The 26,978-nt window shown below is 40.7% G+C and overlaps 1 protein-coding gene across 1 annotated transcript in view; it reads left to right on the forward strand.

Annotated features, from left to right (window-relative positions):
* Positions 1-26,978, forward strand: part of LOC125903573 (serine/threonine-protein kinase 32C-like) — a 90,724-nt gene that overhangs the window by 12,831 nt on the left and 50,915 nt on the right. The window contains exon 2 of the mRNA XM_049600567.1: positions 19,901-19,956. Within this exon, the coding sequence (XP_049456524.1) occupies positions 19,901-19,956 (56 nt within the window). The remainder of the gene's footprint in view (positions 1-19,900; positions 19,957-26,978) is intronic.

The following is a 26,978-nucleotide window of genomic DNA, read 5'->3' on the forward strand; positions in this document are numbered from 1 at the left end:
CGCCCAGTTAAGACCAAAGAGTCATGATGAGAGGAGTTGAAACCTGCAACTAATTGCAATGCATCAGTCTGCCATATGATGAAAACCTGCCAGTTTACACCAATGCGACGAGACAAAACACTGTATCACAGCAAAGACTCTCTGTACTTTCGTTCTAACTTTCAACCTCTCAGGCTTTTTTGTAGCTGGATAAAATTTGTGGCAAAAACCAGTGGCGATTAATCAGTTAATGCTTATTTATTCAATTCTTGTTTTAGTGAATTTTAAGGCTTGTGTCATATAGACACGGCTGCTCCACAACTTGAAGGGATACTCCCTTAAAGTCGGAGACGCCTCAGTTAACTGAGATTCTTAAAGTCAAGCAGTCACTGTTTTGTTTTTGACAGTCAGTGCACAGTGACAGTTGAGGACCGAAACATCCCCAGAAGTAGCTGCCGAGTTAGTACTCCTTGTTTTCATGCAGCCCTCCAGTACAGGAATCTTTGCGAACCCAGACCAGGGTGAGTCTGTGTGAGTTGGAGGTAGCTGCCCAGAAGAAGAGAGGTTTTGCCCGGTCAGGTCAGATAATGTTCTTCTTTGCCTTCTGTTTAAAAGTTATACATTTTCAGCTCACAACAGCTTAACATGATACATTTTCTGGCTGACATCTAGGGCTCTAGTTTCCCGGAGCAGCGCAGGGTGGCGAACCCCGCGCAGAGCTAGTTTTGAGCAGCGCAACCCAAGGCTCGCTCAGTTTGGTAGATTGGCAGACTGAGGTGCGCTGAGATGGGTGTGGCGGCGCAGCAGGGGGAGGTGTCGACAGATCCATCTTAGCGCAGTGACAGTTTCGTGCCAAAAGGCTTCGCCGAAGGTGCGCTAAAAGCTCGCCAACTGAAACCACGTCTACTGTCAGCACAGGTGGAGCGCAGCTGGTGTAAGCCGAAGTTTGGCTGACCGGCTGACAGTGTGCACACGTCACCAAAACCTCACAGGCAGGTTTCCAGAATGTCGGGCACATTAACGATGCAATAAATAGCCACAAAACCACTATTCAATGCAACTATCTGCAGTCAGCACATAAATGTATCTCTGTATTGACTGTCTCGTCACATCTGATGTCAGATCAAAAGGGATTGGTGCCGTTTGGCACGTTTGGCACGCGTAATGGAAACCCAACCTGATTTGATTAACACAGCTGCAAACTAATGAGTTCACATCCCTCTCAGCCAACCACAAACAGCCACAGCATCAGATAGGGAGTATATATTCAGCATCTGTCATCTTAGAAAAGTCAAAAGAAAAGAAACAGAGTGAGACTGCGAGAAAGAAAGAGAGAGTGTGCGTGCATGAGAGAAACACAACATTGATTTACAATTGTGGTGACCTCCTCCCAGGCTACCTTTGCATCATCAGCCCGTGGAGGTCTGCTCACAGTTCCGTATATTCGGACACTGCGAGCTTGGACCTCCCGGACCAAAACATCAGTTTCCTCCTGGGAGAAGTTTGGCCGTCTGACGCTGCTGCTCTCTTCTGCCATGGCGAATTGAGTAAACTCTCATTAGGCGGTGCATTTAAGGGCGAGGAGAGGGGCTCATTTGATTGGTGTGATGTCTGTAAAATCCACTCCACGCCTTCTCTCCTCCCTCTTTCCGACTTGCGCAGGTAGGAGGGACAGAGGTGGGACAGATGAGTAGCTGCGCCAGTGCGCACGGTGTGCCAAACTTGCAAAATCCGCCTGGCCACACCCAGTTGACGAAGCGCAGGTGCACTGCGCCCCCGCCTCGCCGGTCTGCGAAACTAGAGCCCCTGGTGTCAGCAAAAAATGCTATTGCACATTTCAGATCTGTCGTGAGTGTAGTTAACAAACAATCGCTTGGAGGGCTGACTTGGCTTGTTTACTACATTACGTGAGTGTCATCGTGTCCCTGAACGTCCCACTGAACCCTGTCCAAACTCTCAAACCCTATATGGAAAGAAAGGAACGAATAGTAAAATATTTGTATTGAACAGCCAAATCCACTTTAACTGACATAACTCTGAGTGACGTACAAAATAATGAGGTGGTCCTCTCCTTCCAGCGTCCAGAACTCTACCATTTTGACCAGCTGAAAGCTTGTAAATGACCTGACCAGCTGACATCACTACAAGCTGATTGCCTGTTGAAACAGGTAAATTGCCTGACCTTCTAAAAGCAGCCACCGGAGACTTGACAAGCTGAGTCCCCAGCGACACCATCAGTTGGCTTGAATCAAGTGGAGACAGGCCAGGTCAGACTGCTACAACATCTTCCTGCAATGTTTTAAAGCAGCTTTGTTTCATCCCAAATCTTTGGTCTGAACCAGAGACCATAATAAAGATGGATGATATGGCAGCTCCCCAAAAGTGAAGCCAAAACATGTTGTCGCCCCCTGGTGGCTGGCTGCAGTACATGTCATAAAGCCCGCCCCCTCCATGTTAGCGGAAGGGACATGAGCAAGGCTGAAAACTCAAAGTACACATCAAGTAAATTTTTCCCAAATATGGCTCTTGTCATTTTAGGCAGTTATGCTGCTGTTTGTTCAAGTGTTTGCTTTTCTGGTAAGTTTGGTTTTAATTAGTCATTTGGTACTATAGAAAGGGGGTTTGATGTCATGATTGACAGCCACGTGTGCCAATTGGTGTGCTTGCGGTGCTTCGTGTGATTGGTTGGACCGTTATTTGGATGAGAACTCGACAGTGCTGGAGATTGCTACTATGCAGACTCCGTCTCCAAATGATGACACCAATGCAAGATGGCAGTGGCTGTATTCGAGAAATTTTGGCTTAATTTTTGTACAGTGGGGGTAAGTGGAGCAGCGTTATCCATCTTTATATACAGTCTGTGGTCCGAACTGGGCTAAAGATCTCAGTCCTGCTTGATTCGGTGACACCTGTGATTATTTGGTAACAGCAGTTGTGGTTTGAATGGCTACGTTAAATGACGTTGAATGAATTTTTGAAGAAACACATTACCCAAGGGCCTTATGAGCAACACCTTCACAAAAGAATGAAAAGGTAAACTCTGAGAGCAGCTAAACAGGGAACAGCAAGGAAAAGAGAAATGGATAATCTAAAGAGACATGGCAAACAAGATTACTGGCCAGTGTTGCCATCCACCCAGGTCTGGGGAGAAGGGCCAGGTGAATGATGGATGTAGAAATAAACAGGCATGACTGCTCAGGGAAAAAATCAGTAGTTTCTTTCTGCTGGCAATGAAACATCCAATAAAATTTTAATAGCTGACGTGTGCATCCTTGATCTATACCCTCTATTGATCTTCTGGCACCAGCAGATCAAGTTCATTATAATTTAGAGAGTAACCTTAGCAACAAGGTACAGTGTATGAATCACACGCACCACTAGTTGTTTATGAATAGAGGTTCATCACATTAGTGAAGCACACAAACACAACCAGGGGAGGAAAAAAAACGCCAGATCAAGCCCTAATGGCTGTTTTAATTTTCCAGCAGTATGACTCTTTTGTGTCATCATAAAAGCCATCCAGCAGATGAAGATCAAAAAAACAGTCTCAGGGTAATTAATGCACATGCAAAGAGACTCAAAGACAATATAAGCACATGACAGTCTGCCCGCAGGGATTGTGGACTCACCACTGGAATGGAATACAGAGTTGTGCAGGCACACCCTCTCTGTGCATCTCCCTGTCCTTGTCCAATTATCAGTTGAGATCCATAGCTGAAATGGTCACGCCTGTAAAGACAATGAGCTCTGTAGTCTTCATGAATATTCATGAAATGCTGTGTTTAGAGAGACCGCAATTAGGCTGTATTAGCACTCTAGTGTACAAGGAGAAAATGATGATGATGGCTGCTCAGTGATAATAGTGATTTAAGTAAACAGATTCATCAAATGTGGCCTTCAGCGCACTGCAGAGGCACACTCCTTTTGTGATGGATTGAAACTGAAGACAGGGAGCATTTGCCCTTTGTCCCTCAGTTACCTTAGCTACAGACAAATCTCTTAGCTAAACAGGGAAGCACCTTGTTAAAATGGGTCAGTGGTTCTGTATTGTCATAAACAAGCAATGAGGAACTGGAAGTTGAGCATTATAGTGTTGACTTTTTCACCTGATCCTCATTTTTTACACTCTTCAGCAAATACCCTCTGATATGTGCAAGAAGCACCTCCAAAAGCGTGGTCTTAAAACTTCAAGTACTTGAAATGAAGCATGCTGTTAACATGAGATAATTCAAGCTATCGTATTCTCATTATCGCCATCCGTGGCACACGCAGCCCTCCCTGTGCTGATCAAAAGAACATGTGAGTCTTTTTCCCCTATATCTTCTACTGAAAGGCCCATCAAGAAAGATCAAAGAAGATCAGTGCAAGGTCAAGATCAAGATAGCCCATAACCAGCGCTCGGTCTCTGAGATAGCTTGAGAAATGGGGAATGCCAATAGAAGAATGTCTTGGATTTACAATGAGCTGAATTGTACAGTAACTCTCCCTGCATCTACATTTCAATTCTTTCGATTGGATGCTCAATATCAAAGACTCTGGTGTGCAGCAGCATGACTACTACAAACCGTGAAATATGGCTTACTACTGCAATAAAATATTCAGTAATCACATGGGGGAAGAATCTGCTGTAAAGCAAACAGTTTTTTTAGAGCAGTTCTTACTATGATCCTTGTGGCACTGTGTAGTGTCACATGCTCATTGAAGTGTCACATGCACGCTGACTCTGATCCCTCTGCCAGTGTCTGTGTAGAGATACTAAACTACCGCCACGAGAACTTGAGCAAAGTACATCGCTCTCATCATATCCAACGTTGCCTGATGCTGATGCTATAAAGCTGCCAAGCACACAGCATAGTGGTTATTTGCACTGTGTATGCAAATGGAAACCTGTCAGCAAAATCTGAGAAATAGCTTGTACACAGGCTGATAACATAGTACAGAGGCAGACAGCATCGGATTGGATTAGAAGCAGAGGCGTATTCTCCAAAGACAGAACAGGAAGAGATCGATGCTAGGAGGTTTTTTGATCCCAGTCCAATGGGCTTATCCACACAGGGTGCATTCACTCAGTGTGATTTGATGGCTGGGTCCGACTCTAAATGTACTCTGCATTAACATTTTAGGGTTCAATTTCTGTGTCAAACTACTTTACATTTAGAGAGGATTGTGCCTTACTTAAATATTGATAAATGATTTACACTCTACCAATATTTCAATACTCACAAAGTCATTGTACCATCATTGAAATAATGATTCATTTGGTGCCAATAATGGTATCCATCTACCACATCGTAGGTAAAAAAAACAAACAAAAAAAAACAAAAAACAAATCCTTGAACAAACTCCTCAGTTTCAACAAAGTGATTCATCAGATTAAATGAGAAAGTCTTTCTTTTGTTAAATCAGCTTTCTTCTATGAATAAAAGTAATTCATGGTGCTGTTAGATTGCTGCTAGACCATCCCGTGAATACATTTGCATGCCTCCCTTTGTGTATGGCGAGCAGAGGAGAAAACTTTTTGACAGCAGTGAAAACGTTGCTGTTGAAAGGCTAAATGCCAGTTGAGTGATTCAGTTGAGATTGAAGTAGAATATTTGTTGGATAAAAACATGTTGTGAATTTTGGAAATTGTTACATCTATTGTTTTTTTTTCCAGTAACTTTTGACTTTTGGACTTTACAACACTCTGCAGTTGTTAGAAATGTTTGGATCACATGAGTTGGAAACAATCCTACGCAGCCACCACTGGAATCTAAGGGGGTGATCACACAGAAATGAGACGCTAGAGACGCGGACGCTTCAAAGACGCTTGAAACGCTGGAAGCGCTTATTCAATGCATGCTAGCTACTGGCGTCTAAAAAGAAATCTACAAAAACGCACGTCTAAAAAGACGCTGGAAAAACGCCCGTCTAAAAAGACGCTTGAATGCCGGTCAGACGCATCGTATCATAGGAAAACAATGGTTTTACTGGCGTCGCGTTTCTAGCGTTTCATCTCAGTGTGATCGCTCCCTAAGTCTACAGACAGTCTACAGTGTAATACTGTGTAGCCTAATCTTTATCTACAACTGTGCAGAAATTCCAGGTTTAAATAGAATAAACCTGGACCCCCCCACCCCCAAAAACCATCTTTGGGAAGAAAAAACATTTGATGTGAACCCCATGTCCAATCCACTATCATGGAGAGAATGGGCTTTATGACTTAAACTGCAGCCAGCCACCAGGGGGTGATCCAGATGTTTCGGCTTCACTTTCGGGGAACTGTCATGTTGTCCATTTTTATATACAGCCTATTGTTCCCACAAGATAATTAACTTGTGCACACAAAATAAAAAAAGATAATCATTTCTGGGGACTTTTGGGACTCCATACATTTGAATGTTGATTAAGAATTTGAATGGCATTGTTATGAATTTTTGAAGCACAGACGTTTGAATTATTCATTGAAGCCCTATCAATTTGAACAGTGTTGAAAGTGACTGAAAGCTATACAAAACTGCAGAGGTGACATCTACATTACAACCAACTCTTTTACATTATAAGAGCTAAATAAAAAACTATGTATAAAAAAATGTATGCGTAAATATTTTTTATAAAGCCTTAATCATATGAAGAAAGCCATTTATATTGGCACTCAAAATAAGAATTTATAGTCTTTAAAATGATTAAAATATGCATTTTCAGTTTTCTACTTTTGCTTGAGTATAAACATGTTAACCCAGCACCGGCAGGTGTGAGCGGGTCAGACAGTCAGGTTTTTAAAGGGGAGCATTTTTACATGTAACAGTGACAGGCCATCAATCTCTGGCTTCCCCAATTCAGCCCTCTCAGCACAAACCACGAGTTGAGTGTGGAATGAGCACGGTGAACCATGGCTCCATCGTATTAAGCGGTATCTCAAAGATCAATGTGCTCCGGCTCTACTGACATCAAAGGTATTAGGTTGCCCCCCCGCCCATTAAGATAGTGTTTGCCTCCTTCTCGTGCCTTGGTAGCATCCTAGCTCAGCTCGATGCATCAGTTTCAGGTGGCAGTGGAACAGGATCATTGGCCCAGTTTATTGATCACGTGGTGATTCTCTTCCAGTTAGGTGTAGCCTCTTTGGGGAACCCAGGGTGAAATTGGAGGCGGCATAGTGGAGAATGTGATGTTGTGGGTGGTGTTTTGATTATGTGAGGAATGCATCAATACTTAATCTTCTGCTCTCCGAGTGGTTTTAAATTAAACCCAATTGAAGTTCAGATATTTTCTCTACTAGATAAGTGCGGTGTGTTCGCGAAGGTCAACGTTTTCAGGGAAAAATGATGTATCTCAGTACTCTCAAAATTTCCGAATAAAAATGAGGACACTACATCTGATGTTCAGTCATCCATTAAAATGACACTGATCAGCTCAAGATGGAGCTACAGTAAAAACTGAAAACACAAGGTGACATATGAGTGCACCTCTTTGGGAAATGTGTTTGCTTGCCCACATTGCAGCTGCTCTGTTGTATCATCATGTTGTGCAACGCCATAAAACAGTAAGTCCATCTAACTTTTCTCAGGCAAGTGACATTGCATAAATAACATAAACTCTCAACCTTGAAGCACAGAGCATCTGTTTGTAGTGAATCATACCACAGCTTTCTAAACTGCAGGTACTTCTATGAGTTCAACTCATAATTCATCAGCATCTGCGCTCTTGATGAATTGCCACCCCTCCTCCCCTCACACGACCCTCTTTGTGCCGCAAGCAGCGACTGTGATGGTGATTAATAAAGAACGTCTCATGAAAATTACATTATCTTAGGATTTATAATTAATGCCTAAATATGACTATAGAAACTTTGCGCCACATACTAAATTCATATTAATTTTCAGACAGTTAGTGTGTGTGTGTGTGTGTGTATGTGTTTGTGTTTGTGTGTGTGCCAACATGTTCTGCCTCTTTGTTTGTGGTCCCAGCTGTTTGTTCCAATAATGACTCTGGCTTGTTATGCAGCAATTTCTTTTCATCTTTGAAGGATTGATAACACCCATTTGTTGACTGCTGTTGTGCGAGATGCAGATTTGTCTTACTCTCCAAAAGTTACCATGTTGAGGAGAAATGCTTTGAAAGGTTTTCTCTTCAGACCCCTCTGCAATTCAGTATTTCCCAGAGTGAAATTAGCAAGGTTAATGATCTCGATGCATAATGTATTCTCCATGGTCTTGAAGGTGTCCTCTAAGTGGTTCACCTCTTCTGCTCTCCTTTATTATCCACATCACGATTAATTGTATTTTTACCTTATACTTAGGGCAGGGCAGTATATCAGTATTACATCGATATTGTCGTAGATTTTGGATATCGTGATAATGTAAGTGTTGCCTTTTTCCTGGTTTAAAAGGCTGCTTTACTAGACTGTTTTAGCTCTACTATTATTTGCCTCTACCCATTAGCCATTATTTCCACATCACTGATGATTATTGATCAAAAATCTCATTGTGTAAATCATTACAGTATTGTTGCAATATCAATATCGAGGTATTTGGTAAAAAATATTGTGATATTTGATTTTCTCCATATTGGCCAGCCCTACTTATACTATAGCTTATATTCCATACTACAGTATGGTACTATATTATACTTAATTGCATTCTGTATTAGTCTTATATTAAAACATATATTAATGTTATCTTAATCTTATCTTATTAACTGAAGTCATCATAGAAATAAGCTGTGCTTTTCATCAGTTATACAACTACCAAGGTTACTGGCTTGCTGTTGCTGTAGTTATGCCGCACCTGAGCTTACAGGTCCAGCTCCCTTTGTATCACCACCAGCGTTGGTAATTAACTTTTTGTCCACCTGCCACTTTGGATGGTGAAATCTAAAATCCACCAGCCACTCAATAGATTTCCATTATTTTTGTGGCTGGTGGGTGAAGCAAATCTAGCAGCCTGCATATTTTTACTAGCATTTGGCTGGTGGCCGGTGTTAATTTCCAACCCTGATCACCACACACTCATAGGCCCAAGTAATGATCAAAATTGTTGATTAATGTACTATCATTTACAAATAGTACATTAATCAACAATTTTGATGTTCAATAGACAATTTTATATATATATATATATATATATAGATATATATATATATATATATACATATATATATGTGTATATATATATATATATATATATATAATTAATTAATTTAGCAGGAAAAATGCCAAACATTTGTAGACTAAGGATATTTTTTGATGAAAATGGCAGTTAATTGCAGCTCTGTCCCTCTAGAAGATTGTGCAGCAGAGCTGTCTCTCATGCTTGTGACATCCAAAGCAGCCCTCACATTTGTTGTTATAATGCAGTTTGTCATAGGGAGGTGCTGTCAACTCTGCCAGTAGTCAGAGGGAGTTGAGAACAAGCTGATGCATGATTAGACGACGTAACTTGATGGAAATATGTAGAATTGTGAAGTGGTAAGCGATACCCCTGGTCCTGGATGCAAAAATCCCTTTTATTTCCTTTTTTCACAGCTAAGATGGTACAAGCTTGTATACATTAAAACGTAAGATAAGACATTACCAACGACTCTCAAGGTACATTTTGGCAAGAAACATCCATTAACAGAACTTTAAATAATTTTATGTGCAGCACTGAAGGTGGAAGCTAAAGTTTATGGTTTTGTGAAAAATGAAGCAGTTTAAATCCATTTGCCTTTGAATTCTGGGTAATTTTGGATGTATTCATAAACCATGGCACTGGGGCAGCTACAATCTCTCACAACTTGAGAATGTATTTATATAAATTTAGTTTCAGCCCTTGAAGTCCTCATCACTGCCTGGTTGTATACAGATGCACATCAAAACAACGTTTAGTCAGTCAGGGATTTCCCAGAAACAAAGTTGAAATGTTTAAAAACTGGATGATATAGCATACCACTATAGCATATAGCACCATAACATTTGGAATGGGAATACAAAATGGGCTAAAAACTGTTCCCACTTTGCAACTCTACATTACAATCAGCTGACAGGAGTGTTTTGACTTCTTTTAGTGAGAGCTGAATTGTGACTTTGGCTCAGTTAGAGAGTTTAAGTGCATGAACACACTCACTCTCAGACCCTCTCAGACTCATACTCTCCATGCCCCTTGACATGGGCTCTGTGCCAGTATCAGCTCCTCCACTGAAGCCAATCACCCATCGAGGACCCCTGTGGAGCCTACTCAGCATATCATCCTGGTGTGTCAGCAGCTTCCAGACCCTAGAGGGAAAGATGTGGTCGTTCTCCCACTGTCTCCGTGGTATATCAGATTCACTCACACTACACGCTGCACTTGTCTGAAGGGTTCGGCCGTAGTCTTTTGTGCAGCATTCACTGAAACCTGAGAGCAGCTGATGGAGCCAGTGACTGCACGATAGACACTTTCCTTTCTATCCAACCTCCCTCACCATCATTGTGCTGGTTTTCATGAGAACCACTTGAAAGTGAAACGACACAAATTAGAAACACCATCAGCAGGGTTTGTTGACTGTAGTTTATAGAATGGGTGCCCCTTGTCCTTTAATCATCTGTCTCAACAACTACTGCAGCAACTGTGGAGAAAGCAACCACTTGAGGCTGGGAAAGAAAAGTGCTCATTGACAGCACTAGAAAAACATCTATTGAAATGCTCTAAGGTGCACAGGATGTGTTAGTCCACAGGTAAACGGACAGAGCTTGAGCTCTCACATGATAACCGTCAAGGCTGGTACTGAGCAATAAACCATTTGTGCTGCTGTTAACCCATTAATTGACTGAACTCCAGCACTTTACCTCTGCTGCTTGACTTCACTGGTCAGCCAGTCCAGGGACGCTCGGCGTTGTGATTTAAGTCAGTGTAAAGCACGACATGAAAAACCTACACCGCCTCCCACATAATTCTTCCTTCCAGCATGTGGGAGCCAGCCTGGCACATCGGGGAGAGCCTCTGATGCTGAAGTCATGGTTACAGGAAATGTGTCTGCTTTAATTATCCCTTTAGAATGGAACAAGGCCCAAATCTCTTTAGCCCCTGAGTCTTAAGAGCAGCATTTTTCACCAGGCCAGTTAAATGGAGGGGGCTTTTGTTTTGCTTCCCATTACCTGATGACTCATACTTCAAGGAAACACTGTGATACTGGGGACATCGATCGATGGGTTAAAAAAAAAAAAAAAAAAAAAGTGAATATGGATGCTTAATTGTGCTGGAGTCATCCAAGTCTTTGATTGTCCATTTACATTTCTTTGGTTTCCTTTTTTAATTTACAAGTAGCCCTAGCTTTACACCATCTGACACATATTTACAGTGTGACTCAGCGCTGTGTGAAGATTGTCATATTGAAGTCAGCGGCAGGGTTTATTTAAGTCTCTGTAAAAAGTATTGACCCACCTGTGGAGAAACTGCCTGCAAGGTATTAAACCCAATCAGATATGTAACCATTGGGATATTTTATGAATATTATATACAGCCTGTTTATGTACTTGTTGATACTGCTTTAATTTTTTATGCAGCCTTACTGAATAATAAAAGATATTGCTGCTTACCTTGTGATATATATCAGGCTGAATCTATAACAAATTTCACTTTGGCTTGATATTGCAATGCACACAGAGGTGGTTAAATAAGAGGCTTACCAGAGTGTAGTGATGAGTGAGTACACATTTATCTGTGTCTGTGTCTGTATCTGTTGAACCATCTGGACTATTTGTGTCTGTATCTGTATTTGGAAAGGGCATAGTTTAAACAGGATGTGGGTTGATTTTAAACAGAAAACGTGTGGGACCTAACAGGAAGTTGTCATTCATACCCAAAGTTGATTTGTGTTGATCAGAAGTTGCTATATTTATTATAAATTAGAAAACTACTTACTGAACAGCCTCAGAATTGAGCTTCAAATTATTTTTCATCACAGGACTAAGAGATTGAACGCAGCCCATATGAGGATTTTTCTTCATCACAAGTAGGATAATGACACATTTTACTCAGATGATATAAAAAAACATGCATTATCTTTACTGGAGACTTGTTTCATCCGAGTATTCAGCTCAACCCCAATAAACAGAGCCTGGAGACAGAGCCTTCTCTGTTGCTGCCCCCACCCTCTGGACCTCCCTCCCAAAACACATCCGTGACTGCACTGACCTCCCATCATTCAAATCACTACTCAAACTCACCTGTTCCTGCTTTTAATGTTTAGCTACTTTTTGTGTTTTTTTTTAAATTCATTTATTTATTTACTTGTTTTTCACTCCCATTGCTATTCCTCTTTGTCTTCGATGTATTTTACTGTAAATTGTTTTTTTGATATGTTTTTAACCTATTCTGTAAAGTGACTTTGAGAACTTTGGAAAGCGCTTTATAAATAAAATGTATTATTATTATTATCATTATTATTATTAAAGTGGTGTGGGAATGAATTCTAAAATGTGGAAATGAAGCAAATGAGCATTTTTGCGCTCCCAGGCTCCTTGTCTTGAAGTCAGTCGGGTTTTTTTTTTTTTTTTTGACTGGGTTTTTGGTTAGATGCCTGAAATAAGGTCTGTAGTTAACACAAGCTTAAGAGATTTTCGTTTTTTATTAAATTTGTTGCTTGTAATGAAATTTTAAAGTAATCTTCTACGGATAACCTTCCACGTAATGTAACATAACAGCAATTTTTTTTTTTTTTTTCTTAAACTGATGACATAACGTAGCTCAAATATGTGTGGATGTGTGTCTTGTTTACCATCACGTACGTTAATTTTATTCCCCCCACGTTCCATCTCCCTTCATGTATGTGAGATATCTTAAATTATGCTTGAGTAGAGTTTGTATATGATATGTTTGAAAAACGCAGGACAAGTGGGGTATAATGGGTTCTTGAAAAGTCATGGAAAAGTTCTGAAGTCTTAAAAATGTGGTTGCTAACGAGTGAAACTACAGAACATCATCACGCCAAACAGCTATATAGTATTGTGGTGGCGATGTTTATGTCGTGACTGTGTAGTTTGTTTGTAGCCTAACATTAGCTTTTTACTGCTGGTGATTGCATTTACGCTTCAAACAGTGATGTACACTTGTGGAGATTTGCTTGCTTTACAAAACCTGTAATTATCTTAAACTTTTTTATTTTTCAGTTGGAACCACGATGATAATAGCTTCAGGGTTGGCCTACAAAACGAAACGTCATCCCTGCAGCATGATGTGAGACACCATAGTGTACATATTTGCTTGTTTTTTACATAATGGATTTCTCAGATATCTGTCAGGAGTTGCAGATCATATTTGTATGTCTGGAGGATGTTGGGCAAACTGAGATTGACCAGATAAAGGTCTGTGAGCTGATCAGATTCATGACATCAGCGGCTGATTTGGCAGGAATGCAACACCTCACGCAGCTCATTAGTTTTATTATTAGCTCTAACTTTTCAGTCTTGTTAATGCTGACTTTGCACACTGCTGCTGGTCTTTCTGCCAGCACATACTGCCATCTCATCTGAAAGATGAACCACTAAATCTATGAACCCACTATTCCGTAGATACAATTTTCTTCACATTTTCCTTTATCCCTCTTAATACCTTATGGATAGCAGTGTTCATGGTACAGTGCCTCTGTGTGTCGGCACCAGGGTGCAGTCAGAGCCATGCCATATGAGAGGATTAGCCATGTACAAAAGACTGAGCAGGGAGAATCCACACTGGATTAGTCTGTCTTCTAGACAAAACATGCAAACCACACCTTGTGTCTTTTGTATGGAGGCAAGAAGTAATGTGGGGTTTACCTCCTCATTCAGCCGGGGTGCATAGGTCAGCTGGCAGCGGGTCTGCCTGGAGGAGCCCAGCATGTGCTGTCATCTCTCATGATTGCTCCTTGTCTACACGGACAGGGGGCTGAGCAGATCAGGATGTGAGCTTCAGAAGCTGACTGACTTTTAAGGAGGAGCTGCATGAGTTAGCCTCGTGCCTGCTGTGCTCACATCTGCCTGCGGCACTGCCACAAACACACAGAGCAGAGGCAAGTCTCAATCAGTAACACAGATGACCAGGAGGAGGTCGGTCCAGTGGTAACCCACCAGCTCACAAGCCCACATTTGTACGTGCAGTACATAATAACATAGGGACTGATGTTTTTGGCTTAAATCAGTACCAAGGCACAAAAAAACATTTGGAGCATAAGTCGAAACCTTAGAAAATAACAGAAAACACCAACCACTGCAGTTTTGATTGTAAATTATGTAATTGACAGTGTCTTAATAAGCTGTAGCAAGTGGAAGTTTAAACCAGCAACTGTTGATTTCACCAACTTTATTCAACTGAAACTATAGCATCTCTATGACTCTTTGTTATTCCTTAAAGACCAAATGTTTTTACAGAAACAGTCTAGGTGTCCAAAACCATTCACTCATTCACTGCCTTCAAACTACAAACTCTGTTGAATCGATATTAAAAAGCATGTTAAGATTTACTAAAGACTTAATAATCATCATCATTTTGCGTCATCACTGACAGTTGAGTCAGTCAAGTGTCATTTTTGCACTGCCTTCTGGAATTGTTAGACATTAGTGCACATGCCATGGACACTGGATTTTCTTCCCATTAAGAAATTTTTAAGGGCATCATAGTGGATGATTTTACAAACACATTTAGAGTTTGGACCAAGACCCCGGGAACGGCACAGAGCTTAGAAGCCAAATTAACATAGTGGGGAAAATATGTAATTACAATTTCTATGTGATGCCATTGGGCCCAAAAAGACCTTCTCCCATAGACTTACATTGTGAAAGAGATGTCTAGTGGATACATTATTTTGAGCGTCACAACCCCCATGGAATGAGTGTTTCAGTATCAGGATTCGATCCATTTGGTCCAGTAACATTTGAAAGTCTAGAAGAGCTGCACAATTAAATCATCTTATGCACATTCGTGTTAATGGAGTGCTAAGTTGTAATTTAGCTGCACCACCAGTGAAGTTGCTAGTGCGTCTCCTCTATGGGCTCAAGTATACGGAAGATGGGGGTAATTTAATATCCAGGAAGTCAAACTTTTTTGGCTTCATGCAGTACTGAGCAACTTTCATAGGAAGCACCTCCAAAGCTGTATTCAGTTCTCTTTATACATCCGTGGTTATTACGCAGATAAAATGGCGAAGAGTAAGTATGATGTAATAACAAGGGAGTGATTTCAGACTGGTAGCTAGCTGCTTATTAGCTCATTTAGCATCTGTCACAATGTTGCAGTTAAACTCTTACACACATCATAACATAATTTTAGGTTTATAACCCCAAAATCTTTGACCCTGAGCATTCAGAGTTACCAAGCAGTCTGTCCTGTAAGTCTGTAAAGCTAATATTAATCTTAGCTTTAGCAGCTACAGTGCAGAGCTCAACAGTAGCATTAGGTGCATCGATGTATAAAGAGAACTGGATAAAGGGTTGGAGGTGGAGCCATAGACATATATACGTAGACACCGCATCAAGTGGGTTTGCCCGCTGCTGCGATATGTCAACGTCGCCGCCATATTGGATGTGGCAAAGCTGCGCTGTAAACTGATACAAGTGAATGGACTTAATTTCATAAAGCGCCTTTCTACAAAGAAATTTACATTAATGCTTCTCGTTTATTCATTCACACACCACTAATATACTTGGGAAACAGTTAGGCACCAAAAACAATGTATTTGATCTTCTCAGATGGCTAAGATAAGAACTTTATTGATCCCACACAGGAGCAATTCACCTTACATCAGCTATAAAGAACAAGGTAGTGCTGAAAAACAATGCACAGTATATATATATATATATATATATATATATGTGTGTGTGTGTGTGTGTGTGTGTGTGTGTGTGTGCATAGTACAGTAGGCCTACAATAAATCTACAAGACACAGTAAAAGGACAGACAGATACAAAAATAGCAAATATTTGCATAGAAACTAAAACGCCAATGGTTCCAAAGCCTTGAGGTGATCCTAACCGTACTCATGGCAGGATTTGCAAGCGCTCAAATTAAGCTGTTTGGTGACTCAGATATCCTACACAATTACACTTTTGGGGCTTCTGAGGCTTGCGCTTCCCTTCCTTCAGAACGGTACTCCATGCTGGGGAGAGGAGTTGGGGGCACGCCGTCACCCCCAGTGACTGCTGAGCAGGCTCCGCTGACCCCGGCGCTTCCCTCTCCTGCGATCCCGACCACCAGCCCCAGCCCCACCGGCCTGGCCAGGCGATCCATGGCAATGGCACCTCTCCAAGTCCGTTATCCGGCGATCCAGAGCCGCAGCCGTTCCCTGGTCTTCGATCACGCTTGCCTGTGTTTCCAACGCTTCTCTCAGAGTGGAAACTTCCTGGCTATACATATATATATCTATATATATATACATATATATACATATATGCTACTGTGTATTGTTTTTCGGCTGATGTAAGGTGAATTGCTCCTGTGTGGGATCAATAAAGTTCTTATCTTAGCCATCTGAGACGATCAAATACATTGTTTTTGGTGCCTAACTGTTTCCCAAGTATATTAGTGTGTGTGTGAATGAATAAACGAGAGGCATTAACATAAATTTCTTTGAAGAAAGGCGCTTTATGAAATTAAGTCCATTCACTTGTATTAGTTTACAGCGCAGCCTTGCCACATCCAATATGGCGGCGACGTTGACGTACGGCTCAGCGCTCGATGTGGCTTCTATGTATATATGTCTATAGGTGGAGCCCCATTCTTTCCAATGAAAGTTGCTCAGGGGTGCATGAAGCCAAAAATGTTTGACTTGAGTATGAAAGTACCTGGATCTTCTGAATCACACTAGTGACTTCGCCAGCCAAGCAGCTAACTTTCGGCTTAGCCTCCCACCAACTTGAAGAAAGATAAAATAATTAAATTTTGCTGCTCTTTTAGACTTTTGAAAAGTTATTGGACTGAATGGATCAAATCCAGATGTCTCTTTCACAATGTAGGAGGACTATGGGAAAAAGTTATTTTGGGCCCAGTGGCAGTTGTAGTTGCACAGTTTGGCCACTATGTCAAATTGACTTCAAAGTCCGGTGCACTTCCTGGGCGCCTGGTTAGGTGTTGTCAGTCTGACTTACCAGCTGTTATTAATACCATAACTGCCCATCAATGTAGCTGCTATCAATTTTGAATATAATGATTATAGTTACATATTATATAGTAATATCAAGTATACAATTGGTTATACATGCAAAAATGAAATATAATGCAAAAGCATTATTTTATGTGAATATACAAGATAATAATGCAAAGTGAAATTAAACCTTGTTTAGTATTGTGCACAGCACAAAATACAGGTTTGTGTTTTTACTTTTTTATCTTTTAATATAAATGAATAATAGCATTTTATAGCAAGTGCAATTGCGGTATTAGTCATGGAAATCCCAATTCAATATTTTCCTGAAATTGTTCAGCCCTAGCTCTCTGAGAATGTCTCAACAGAAATAAAAGATTATATAATCTGTTGCATTACATTATACAGGAGTTTGTGTTTCCCCTTTACAAGGCATTTCTCCTCCCATCCAACCACCCTTCCTCTCAGGACTGTGTTAAAACTCTGTACCATACACAGGACAACTCTATCAATCAGCAGAGCACAGATCCACTGAAGAAGGCAATGAGCCAAAACATCTAACTGTGCCATTACACATATTGATATAACAAAATAAGATGAATGATTGCAGTACTGTGAGCTGGGTGTTTTACTGAAATGAGACTCCTCTGTGTTTGCCTCTGATGTTCCCACTAGATAAACTGAAAATCCAAAGTAAAGACTTTCATTTAGAGATCATGGGCCTTTTTTTTTTAATTTCTTCTCGTACATTTGCACAAATTAAAGCATGCAGTCACTCATCTTGGTAACAATTTTCACGGCTTTGTTTAAAAGTGTCCAATTTTCTGTGACATGGGTATAACAAATTCTCATCATTTTCAATGCGCTGAATTATTTATGTGTTGTGTGTTTTAAGTTCTGGTGTTATGAAGAGACAACCTATAGAAAGTTTAAAAAAAATATCTTTATGAATGTAATTGGTTCAACAAAGCCTTTGTAAAGTTATGAGATGACAGAATCATGCAGCAGCTCTGATCAGAGAAAATGTTTGCAAGATCTATTTTGCAATTCCCTTGCTGATTCATGGTACTATTTTGAAGCTAAACTGTTTGGACCTTGTAAAGACATACATATTTCATGTTGTAATGGCTGTGCTCTGATTCAGAGTGTCATTGCTTTTCAATTTTCTAGACCTTTCATTGTTCAAATAACAGTTTTTCTCTCTCCCTCGGTGTTCGGATAAGCGGTTTTCATTCTGATGTAAAATATCTTTTCCGTTCTTGTGATTGCAAAGCTACAACTTGACAGTACCAATCCAATGTACAGTACAACCAGATTGTGTTAGGACAACAATATATTTTTATTGTTTTGGCTCTGTATTCCAGCCCGCTGGATTTGACATTAAGCAGTTAACATTAAGGCTGACTTTCAGATCCATTGTGGGTGAGCAGTGTAGCACACAGACAGCTTTTTAACCATGTTAGCGGTCCAAACTGAAACATCTGGATTGCTATGACATTTGTGCAGACATTCGAGGTCTTTGTTGATCTCCTGACTTTTCCTCTTGTCACCATGAGGTTCACATTTTGAGTTTTAAGCAAAATGTGTCGACTTTCAGATCCATTGTGGGTGAGCAGCGAGCGCTCAGACCGCTTTTTAACCATGTTAGCGGCAATGTCAGTCAGTCCAACACATAGGTCCAAACTGAAACATCTGGATTGCCATGAAATTTGTACAGACATTCAAGGTCTTTGTTGATCTCTTGACTTTTCCTCTTGCCACCATGAGGTTCACATTTTGAGTTTTAAGCAAAATGTGTGGACATCTATTGGATGATTTGCCATGAAATTTGGTTCAGACATTCATGTTCCCCTGAGGATGAATCGTAATAACTTTGGTGATCCTTTTACTTTGCTTGATCTAGAGTCGCCAAATTTTAATGTCTGTCCATTACTTGATGTTCATGACCAAAAGACTGGCTAAATTAATGTCATTCCAAACAGCTACAGCTAATTAGCAAATGTTAGCATTGCTAGTAAACAAACCATTACAATTGCATGTCTTCTTTGTCACCCTGAGCATTTCTGCATGCTAATGTTAGCATTTGTGTCTAATTACATGACTGTTGTCTCTTAGGCTCAATCCCAATACACCCCTCGCATGTACCACTTAGTCCCACCCCTTCATTTTATGTGTTCCCCTCTAGAGGTAGGGTCTTTTTGTGATAGAGAGGTAGGGCGAAGTGTTATGGCTACATAATGTCAATATTGTGATATTTGACTAGATATCTTCTAGATTTTGGATATCATAATTTTGTAAGATTGGGCCTTAGTCTTGTCATTAGGACTATGCAGAGGGGAAAGTGATTATCAACCTACAGACAAGACAACCAAGGACTTTGAGGCCACACAGAATGTTCTTTACTGGCCATGTCAGTCAGCCCTTAAAGCAAGCAGGAAGTGAAGATGCTTGCAATACAGTCCTGGCAGCACACCACCAAGGAATAGTCTGCTGATGTGTGTGGGTTGCAGACTTCAGACAGATATTGATTGCAAAGGATTTGCAAGTAACCATTAAATGTGATGATGACTTTGTGTTAACTTGTCCAATTACGATTCTGTCCCATAAAAGTGCTGGACTGTGTAAATAACAGAATGCAGTTCGTCCTTTGTTCATCCTGTGTAGATGCAAACATCCTCTAATTCATGTCTTAAGTTAGAACTTTAACCTCATAGTCATTTTAAATCAAATGTGCTGGACTGCAGAGACAAAACAACAGCAAAGGTTTCATTGTGCTATAGTTTATGATTACACTATATGTCCTGGCCTCTGTTTTGTAGCTTAACTCATGCTGACGGATTCTTTCTCTCTCTTCCTCTCTTTTTCTTCACAGTAAACTTTGACCACTTCCAGATATTGCGGGCCATTGGGAAAGGGAGCTTTGGAAAGGTAATGTAACCTCCATTTTTCACTCAGTGGAAACGTGTGCTCTCTATCTTCACTTACCCCACACAGTCATTATCTCCACAGAAGAATCAGAGAAGACCAGGCAGAGCGGGCTGTGAGAGATTACACCTTAGCTCTCACGATATTATGGTGCTTAAAAGAAAAATAATGTTTCTGTTTTAATAATAGTTATAAATACGGCCTACGTAATTCTTTCTATAAAGTCACTTAGAGGAGAGCCAATTTACTTTTCCTCTCATGCCAGCCAACGTGTTAGGAATTTTGACCCCAAGTTTCCATTTAATTACAGAGCAGCACAATGATGTAGCTGTATTTGTCATCATGCTCAATGGTTGGGTTGAAGACTGTGAGTGAGTGAGTGAGTGAGTGAGTGAGTGAGTGTGTGTGTGTGTGTGTGTGTGTGTGTGTGTGTGTGTGTGTGTGTGTGTGTGTGTTTTGCATATTGTCAAACCAAATTACAGCAGTTCTTTTCAACTTTGTCTCAGGTGCCAATATCATCCTTGGTGGCCATTGTTGATAAAACAGACATTTTGGATTAACTTTGGGCCATTTGTTAGTTGAAGAACTCCTTTGTGTTCGTATTGAATGCCTGCATGAGACTTCAGTAATGAATTCAGGGCGTAGCGTGTGTGTGTCGACGCACAGTTAGGCTCCAGAGATTGAAATAGTTTATCTTCGTTTTGAATCCCAAATATCACGGCTAATATTTGTTCATTATACTCATGTCTGTGCACGCCTTTGCAAATTCTTTCTGCTTTGCTCCTCTCAAAACACAATCTTTTTTTCAAAAACATGTCCCTCTGTTATATGGGAAGTCATTGCCCAATGCTGAATACATTTCCATGTGAATTTATGTTAATTTTTACTTATTGCTTTGTTCCCTCAAGCTGCTGCCACTTCCCTCATGATACTGAAGGGAATCTGCAGTAAGCCAGGAAATACGCTGCATGTAGGCCTAGCTTTAGAGACAGAAGCAGGGCAACCCAGTTTTTTTTGCACATTAGATTATTTACACTACATTTAACTTTTTTTTTGGAATGAATGTCACATTGAAATAAATGTTCATTCATGATTTAGGTTTTAATATTCAAACATAAAGAGCTTGAAATAAGCTGCTCTCCTGGCTGAGATAGATGTCACAAAAACTCCACAGATGTGACAACAGAGTTTCAATAGAAAGGTGTTATTTCTTTTTTGAGGCACGGTTCTTGTCTGAGAACTGGCTTCCACACTTATGCAATATCTGTAACACAGTCATGTTTGTGCACACTTTTATGGAGACACGTGCGTGCACACACAGACAGATTACACTCACACAGTCAGACAGATGCTCTCAGAGACATTCAGATAAAGTTTGTCCTTGTTGGAGGTCATCCTGTCTGTGTTTTTTTATGCCCACTGTGGCCACACTCTGTGTTCCTGCTGTTTCTGAATATTTAACAGCATGAGTCTTAAGCTCTCCACTGAACACAGTGAGGCCTGTGTTGGTGTGTGTCAGCGGGCATGTAGTAAAGAAGATGGGTAAACCATGACCTCCGATTGGCATGAAGACGGGCATGCTTTTATGACACGCCCACTTTTCAATGATCAAATCAAATTGCTCTTAACATTATATCCTGCCTGCTTATCCTGTTTCACTTGGAAATAGGTCACAATACTGAAGCTAGATACTCTTGAAATGCCTTTCTATCTTGACTTCGTCAGTTTACACCAGTTACATTTCCAGGTCTTATTTCCAGATTACACTCTGTGCTTCTGCTATGATGTAGCACCATGTGAAAATCCGTGGCATTGTCTATCAGCCCAACACAAATGGATTGCAACCAACACTTCTTAGGCCTGTCTCATAGTGTGACATACAATAAACTTGTGAGATTGTTGTTATTACACAGTGTACAGGTGCATTAGAAAAATTGTACTCATTACAGGATTATTCCAGTTGAAGGGTTGCCCCCAGTTTCCGCTCCCATTACAGACAGCTCATCCCCTGTATCGGACTGCATCTTGTTTTTAGCAGTTATGAAATCAAACATGTCTGAAAACTGCAGTAGTGTCCGAGACAGCTCATGTCAAGGTCTGGACATGTCTTATAACCACTTGAGCTGGATGGCCTGTCGACTAGCAGGGGCAAAGATTTCATTTCAACTCAAGGCTTTATATCTGAGAAATCAAAACTCTGTCTGCAAATCATGGCGAAAGTGGTGTATTCTGCACTATTTGTAGTAAAGAAGATGGGTAAACCATGACCTCCGATTGGCATGAAGACGAGACAAAACTATCATTTGAAAGCAAAACACATAATATTTGAAGAATTTCTACTTTTTGCACCAAGAAGTGTAGCTTGAACTTGATACTATGCTATTTTTTACTCAGTGAAATTTGGCTATAGTAATTTACATTACACTAAAATGGTAAATTAATCATTATATGAAACAAAACCATAAACATAAAGACATTGGCATGTGTGTGTTTGAGATAATAGTGTGAAAAGAGTGAAGGAAGTGTTTACTTCACATTGTCGCACTGTGAAATATGATCTGTATATTCTGGCTTGTGTAGGTGCACTAAGAAAATGGGCTCTTTGGTGTGCTGCACTGTAGATTTGTATGTGTGTGTGCATGTCTGTGTGAATTTGTGAAGGTGAGAGAATGAGTGTAGCGGGGCTCGTTCTTGCACAGTGGGGACTAGTGAGGTAGGTTGGAGTTGAGAAAGAAGAAGCTGTCAGAAGGGAAGCGGAGGAAACCTCCTCTAAAAGCCATCCGCAAACATGGCTGACACTGATTTTACTCTGCTTTTCATCTCTCGCTTCTTTTTTCTCCATATCTCTCCTTTTTGATATATGTGCAGTATTAGGGTATGTATCTTTCTCTACCTCTCCTCTGGCTCTCGCTCTTTCAACACAAGAGCTTCTCTCTGTGTCCCATGTCTGCAAGACTTTTAAAACCTCACCATCGCTGCACAGCTCAGAGTAGAAGACATTTTTGTCCCAGGCTGTAATCATATTAACATGGGGATGCACTAAGTATACAGCTGATCTCAAGGTGCCTTATTACATTGTGCCATTTCAGGCTGTACCAAACAAAAGTTAATGGTTGTGTGGGATGTTTGTGAAACCTGAAAGTCGAACTGAAAAATGCCTTTTTAACCCTTTCAGTTCACATCCTCAGCCATATTACGTACCTATTTAACAATATATGCCCCCAAAATACAAAAAATATTTTTTTCTGATTCTTTTATAAAAGTCCAATCGTGTTTTCTTCCTGTAAAACAAAATATGACAAGTGCTTACGTAAGCTAATACCTACCAATGTCGACCAATAATATCATGACATGACCCATCAATAAGTTTGCAACTTTTAGACACACAGAACTCAGATCAATTGAGTTAGCTAGCAACAGCATGCTACATTGTTGTGTTTTTGTATCCCTAAAATACCATGGTTACTGGCCTGCTGGCTAGAATTTTCTTTGTCACTTCAAGGAAAGTGGTACCTGTGACACCTCCAGATTAAGTTCAAGGCATTTTACAGTGGACTGCTTTAGCAACTACATTTTGTCTCTCTCCCTGACAGATACTGCTATTCTGTCGGCTAATGAGGCCTCACTTTTATGACACGCCCACTTTTCAATGATCAAATCAAATTGCTCTTAACATTATATCCTGCCTGCTTATCCTGTTTCACTTGGAAATAGGTCACAATACTGAAGCTAGATACTCTTGAAATGCCTTTCTATCTTGACTTCGTCAGTTTACACCAGTTACATTTCCAGGTCTTATTTCCAGATTACACTCTGTGCTTCTGCTATGATGTAGCACCATGTGAAAATCCGTGGCATTGTCTATCAGCCCAACACAAATGGATTGCAACCAACACTTCTTAGGCCTGTCTCATAGTGTGACATACAATAAACTTGTGAGATTGTTGTTATTACACAGTGTACAGGTGCATTAGAAAAATTGTACTCATTACAGGATTATTCCAGTTGAAGGGTTGCCCCCAGTTTCCGCTCCCATTACAGACAGCTCATCCCCTGTATCGGACTGCATCTTGTTTTTAGCAGTTATGAAATCAAACATGTCTGAAAACTGCAGTAGTGTCCGAGACAGCTCATGTCAAGGTCTGGACATGTCTTATAACCACTTGAGCTGGATGGCCTGTCGACTAGCAGGGGCAAAGATTTCATTTCAACTCAAGGCTTTATATCTGAGAAATCAAAACTCTGTCTGCAAATCATGGCGAAAGTGGTGTATTCTGCACTAGGCTTTACACACTGTCTTTTGCCTAGAATCTCACTCTCTTTTGCCCTTGTCTTCCCACTGTTCATTTTCCCATGATATCAGCGCAGGTAACCCCCCCCCCTTGTCCTTCTCCTTTTAATATATCAGGCCTAGTTTCTCTCTCTATCCCCCACTGTTCTCTCGCAATTCATTTCAAGGGTGTTTTATGGGCTCGGCAGTAAAGAAATCTGTGTTGGCAAAGCAATATAGTATTATTAAGAATAAAATATGGCATTCATATTGTTTGAATTCGCACTCTAAGCTCAGCCTCACTTTACTTCTCCCTATAATGTTTTGGAGCATCTGTCCTCTGCCAGGTGGGGGTGAAGAGTGATGGTAGCTGGGTGTGATTATTTCCACAGCAGTGGAGGATATAGCTCATTTGTACCGTGCCTGCTAGAGGGCTGGATGGCCATATACAGCACCAGAGTCGGGATAATTGCTCGCTCCCCTGTTGCTCTCTCTCTCCTTTGCTACCTTTTTCCCCAGGAGCATCACACTTTTGCTCCCCCCTTGTCACTCTATCTCATCGTTTCCGCTGCGGGGCTCATTAATGCCTGTGCCGAGAGAGCTTGGAGGGGGGGTTGACACTCGAGGGAGGCATGACAGTCATCGGCACTGACAGCAGTTTAGTGACAGCACCTTAATGCCAACAGTCAGATGGACAGGTAAACATCTAAACAGAGGGAGGAGAGAGACGATGGAGGTGGATAGAGAGAGACAAGAAAGGTCAGAGTTAGCACTGGAGCTCAGCTGGTGGTTTCTACATCCTCATACCCTGCACCATGCACACACTTCAGTGGAAATAAACCCTCATTAGGAGTATGATGGAAGAAGAAGGACAGACGAACAGAGACAGGCGCTGGAAGTAAGTGGGAGTGGAGGAGAGAAGGAAATAATAGAGTGAGGAGAAAGGACAGTAAGAGAGGATGTGACACCCTCATCATATCGTGGACGATACCAGTGTCTGCAGAAAGGTCAGAAGATGATGAAGCCTTTGTTACCTTTTTCTCTGTTAGCCCCGCAGGGCTCCCAGGCAGCATACTGAGAGTCCTCTTGCCTATAAATACTGACAGTTGAGCCTCATCCTGCTCATAAGGGCTTCTCCTCCCTCTTTACCTTCTAGCTGTAGGTGTAAAGAGCTCAGATGAGAGTCAGCTTTGCAGCACAGCCCAGCTGCAGTGTAGCCCTCGGGCAACCTTTTAGCCTAGAAACGTATGCTCTTCCTTTATACTAAACCTCTATATGAATCACAATACAAAGCCCCACTGCATAGCCACTAAAAGAAAGGGCCATATGGATTAAATAGCTGCAGGACTTGAAAAGCTGTTTAAACACAACATCAGGTCGGAAAATCTTGAAATGCACCATGTTCATGTGGTTTGTCTTAATAATTTTACCCATCTCTCTTTGTAGATAAAATGCCAGGGCAAATTTAGAATCCAGAAACAAATAGGGCATTTGGAGGCGTTAATATTAACATTCCTGCCAACAAAAATGAAATGTACATGGAAGAAAATGAGAATGGCAGAAATGCTGTCAGCCAGAAAGCTGTCATGACCTCTCAAACTCTCATCATCGTCCAAGTATGCCAAAGCGTGTCTTTGTGCATAGACACAATGAGCTATGCACCATGAGTATTGTAGCTTTTCCACTAATAATAAGGTTAAATTCTTGCTTGTATTCATTATCATTCCAACCATTCTGCCCCAGAGAATACCACAGAATTTCAGTATTCACATGTACTGTATTATTATTTAACTTCACTGTCTGTGTTAGCCAGAAACAGGACAGAGAGTTTTGTTCCACCTCCACATTTTGATATGTGCTCAGCTCCATGGAGAATGAATTGCAAAAGTGTGACAGTATCCAGCATTTTTCTTAGGATATGGTTACATTTTTTGATGAAATCTGATACACAACAATGATAAAATGACTCTCATTTAGCTTTTAAAGTTCAGATAAGACCCGCAAAGCCAGTGTCTTTTCATCATCAATGCAGCTTTCCTCAGATGGATATCAGGATATGTCAGAGACTTTAAGATTTTTTAAAGCCTTTGAACATACTGTGAATTAATAAGTTATGAATAAATTATATATATATATATATTCCAAGGTATAAGTGGCTGTTTTTGGCCAGCATTAATTAACATAACAGCTCTTGAACAGAAAGGAGTCAACTGTCTGTTGGCAACCTTCCCCAAACTGCGATGGTCCAACGACATCTTACCTCACCTAAAACAACTTGCATGGGGTTGTAGTGAGAGCAGAACTCTTTTCAAGGGTAGTGTGTTTTCTTTTAGCTTTTCTAAAACCAATTCACAAGAGCAAAATGGTAAAGAATTGATTAAAAAGTGTGTTTCTCTAATCTAAACAACTTTTGCAATTGCATGTCTAGCTATCTACCTATTGCAGCGTAGTGTCCCTTTCAAGGCCAAGTAGCAGCATATCATAACAACTAACTACATTAGTTTTTGGATTATAGGTTACGTTACATGACCTTCACCAAAAACATCAGTCAGTCCTTATTCTTAGGGCCTGTTCTCTTGTAAAGCTAACAGGGAAACATATCATTTAAAAAAATACAAACAAGTATGTAAGCAGAGACATGCTAGATCAAAGTATTGCTTCAGAAGAATTGCATGGAAACTGCAAATTTTGATAAAATGTCCTCAGTTTAGCAAAACGTTTTTTATGTTCACTTTAGGTGGTTTGCTTTTGTCAA

Source organism: Epinephelus fuscoguttatus, linkage group LG16 (genome assembly GCF_011397635.1).
Source record: "Epinephelus fuscoguttatus linkage group LG16, E.fuscoguttatus.final_Chr_v1".
NCBI classification, from domain to species: Eukaryota; Metazoa; Chordata; class Actinopteri; order Perciformes; family Serranidae; genus Epinephelus; species Epinephelus fuscoguttatus.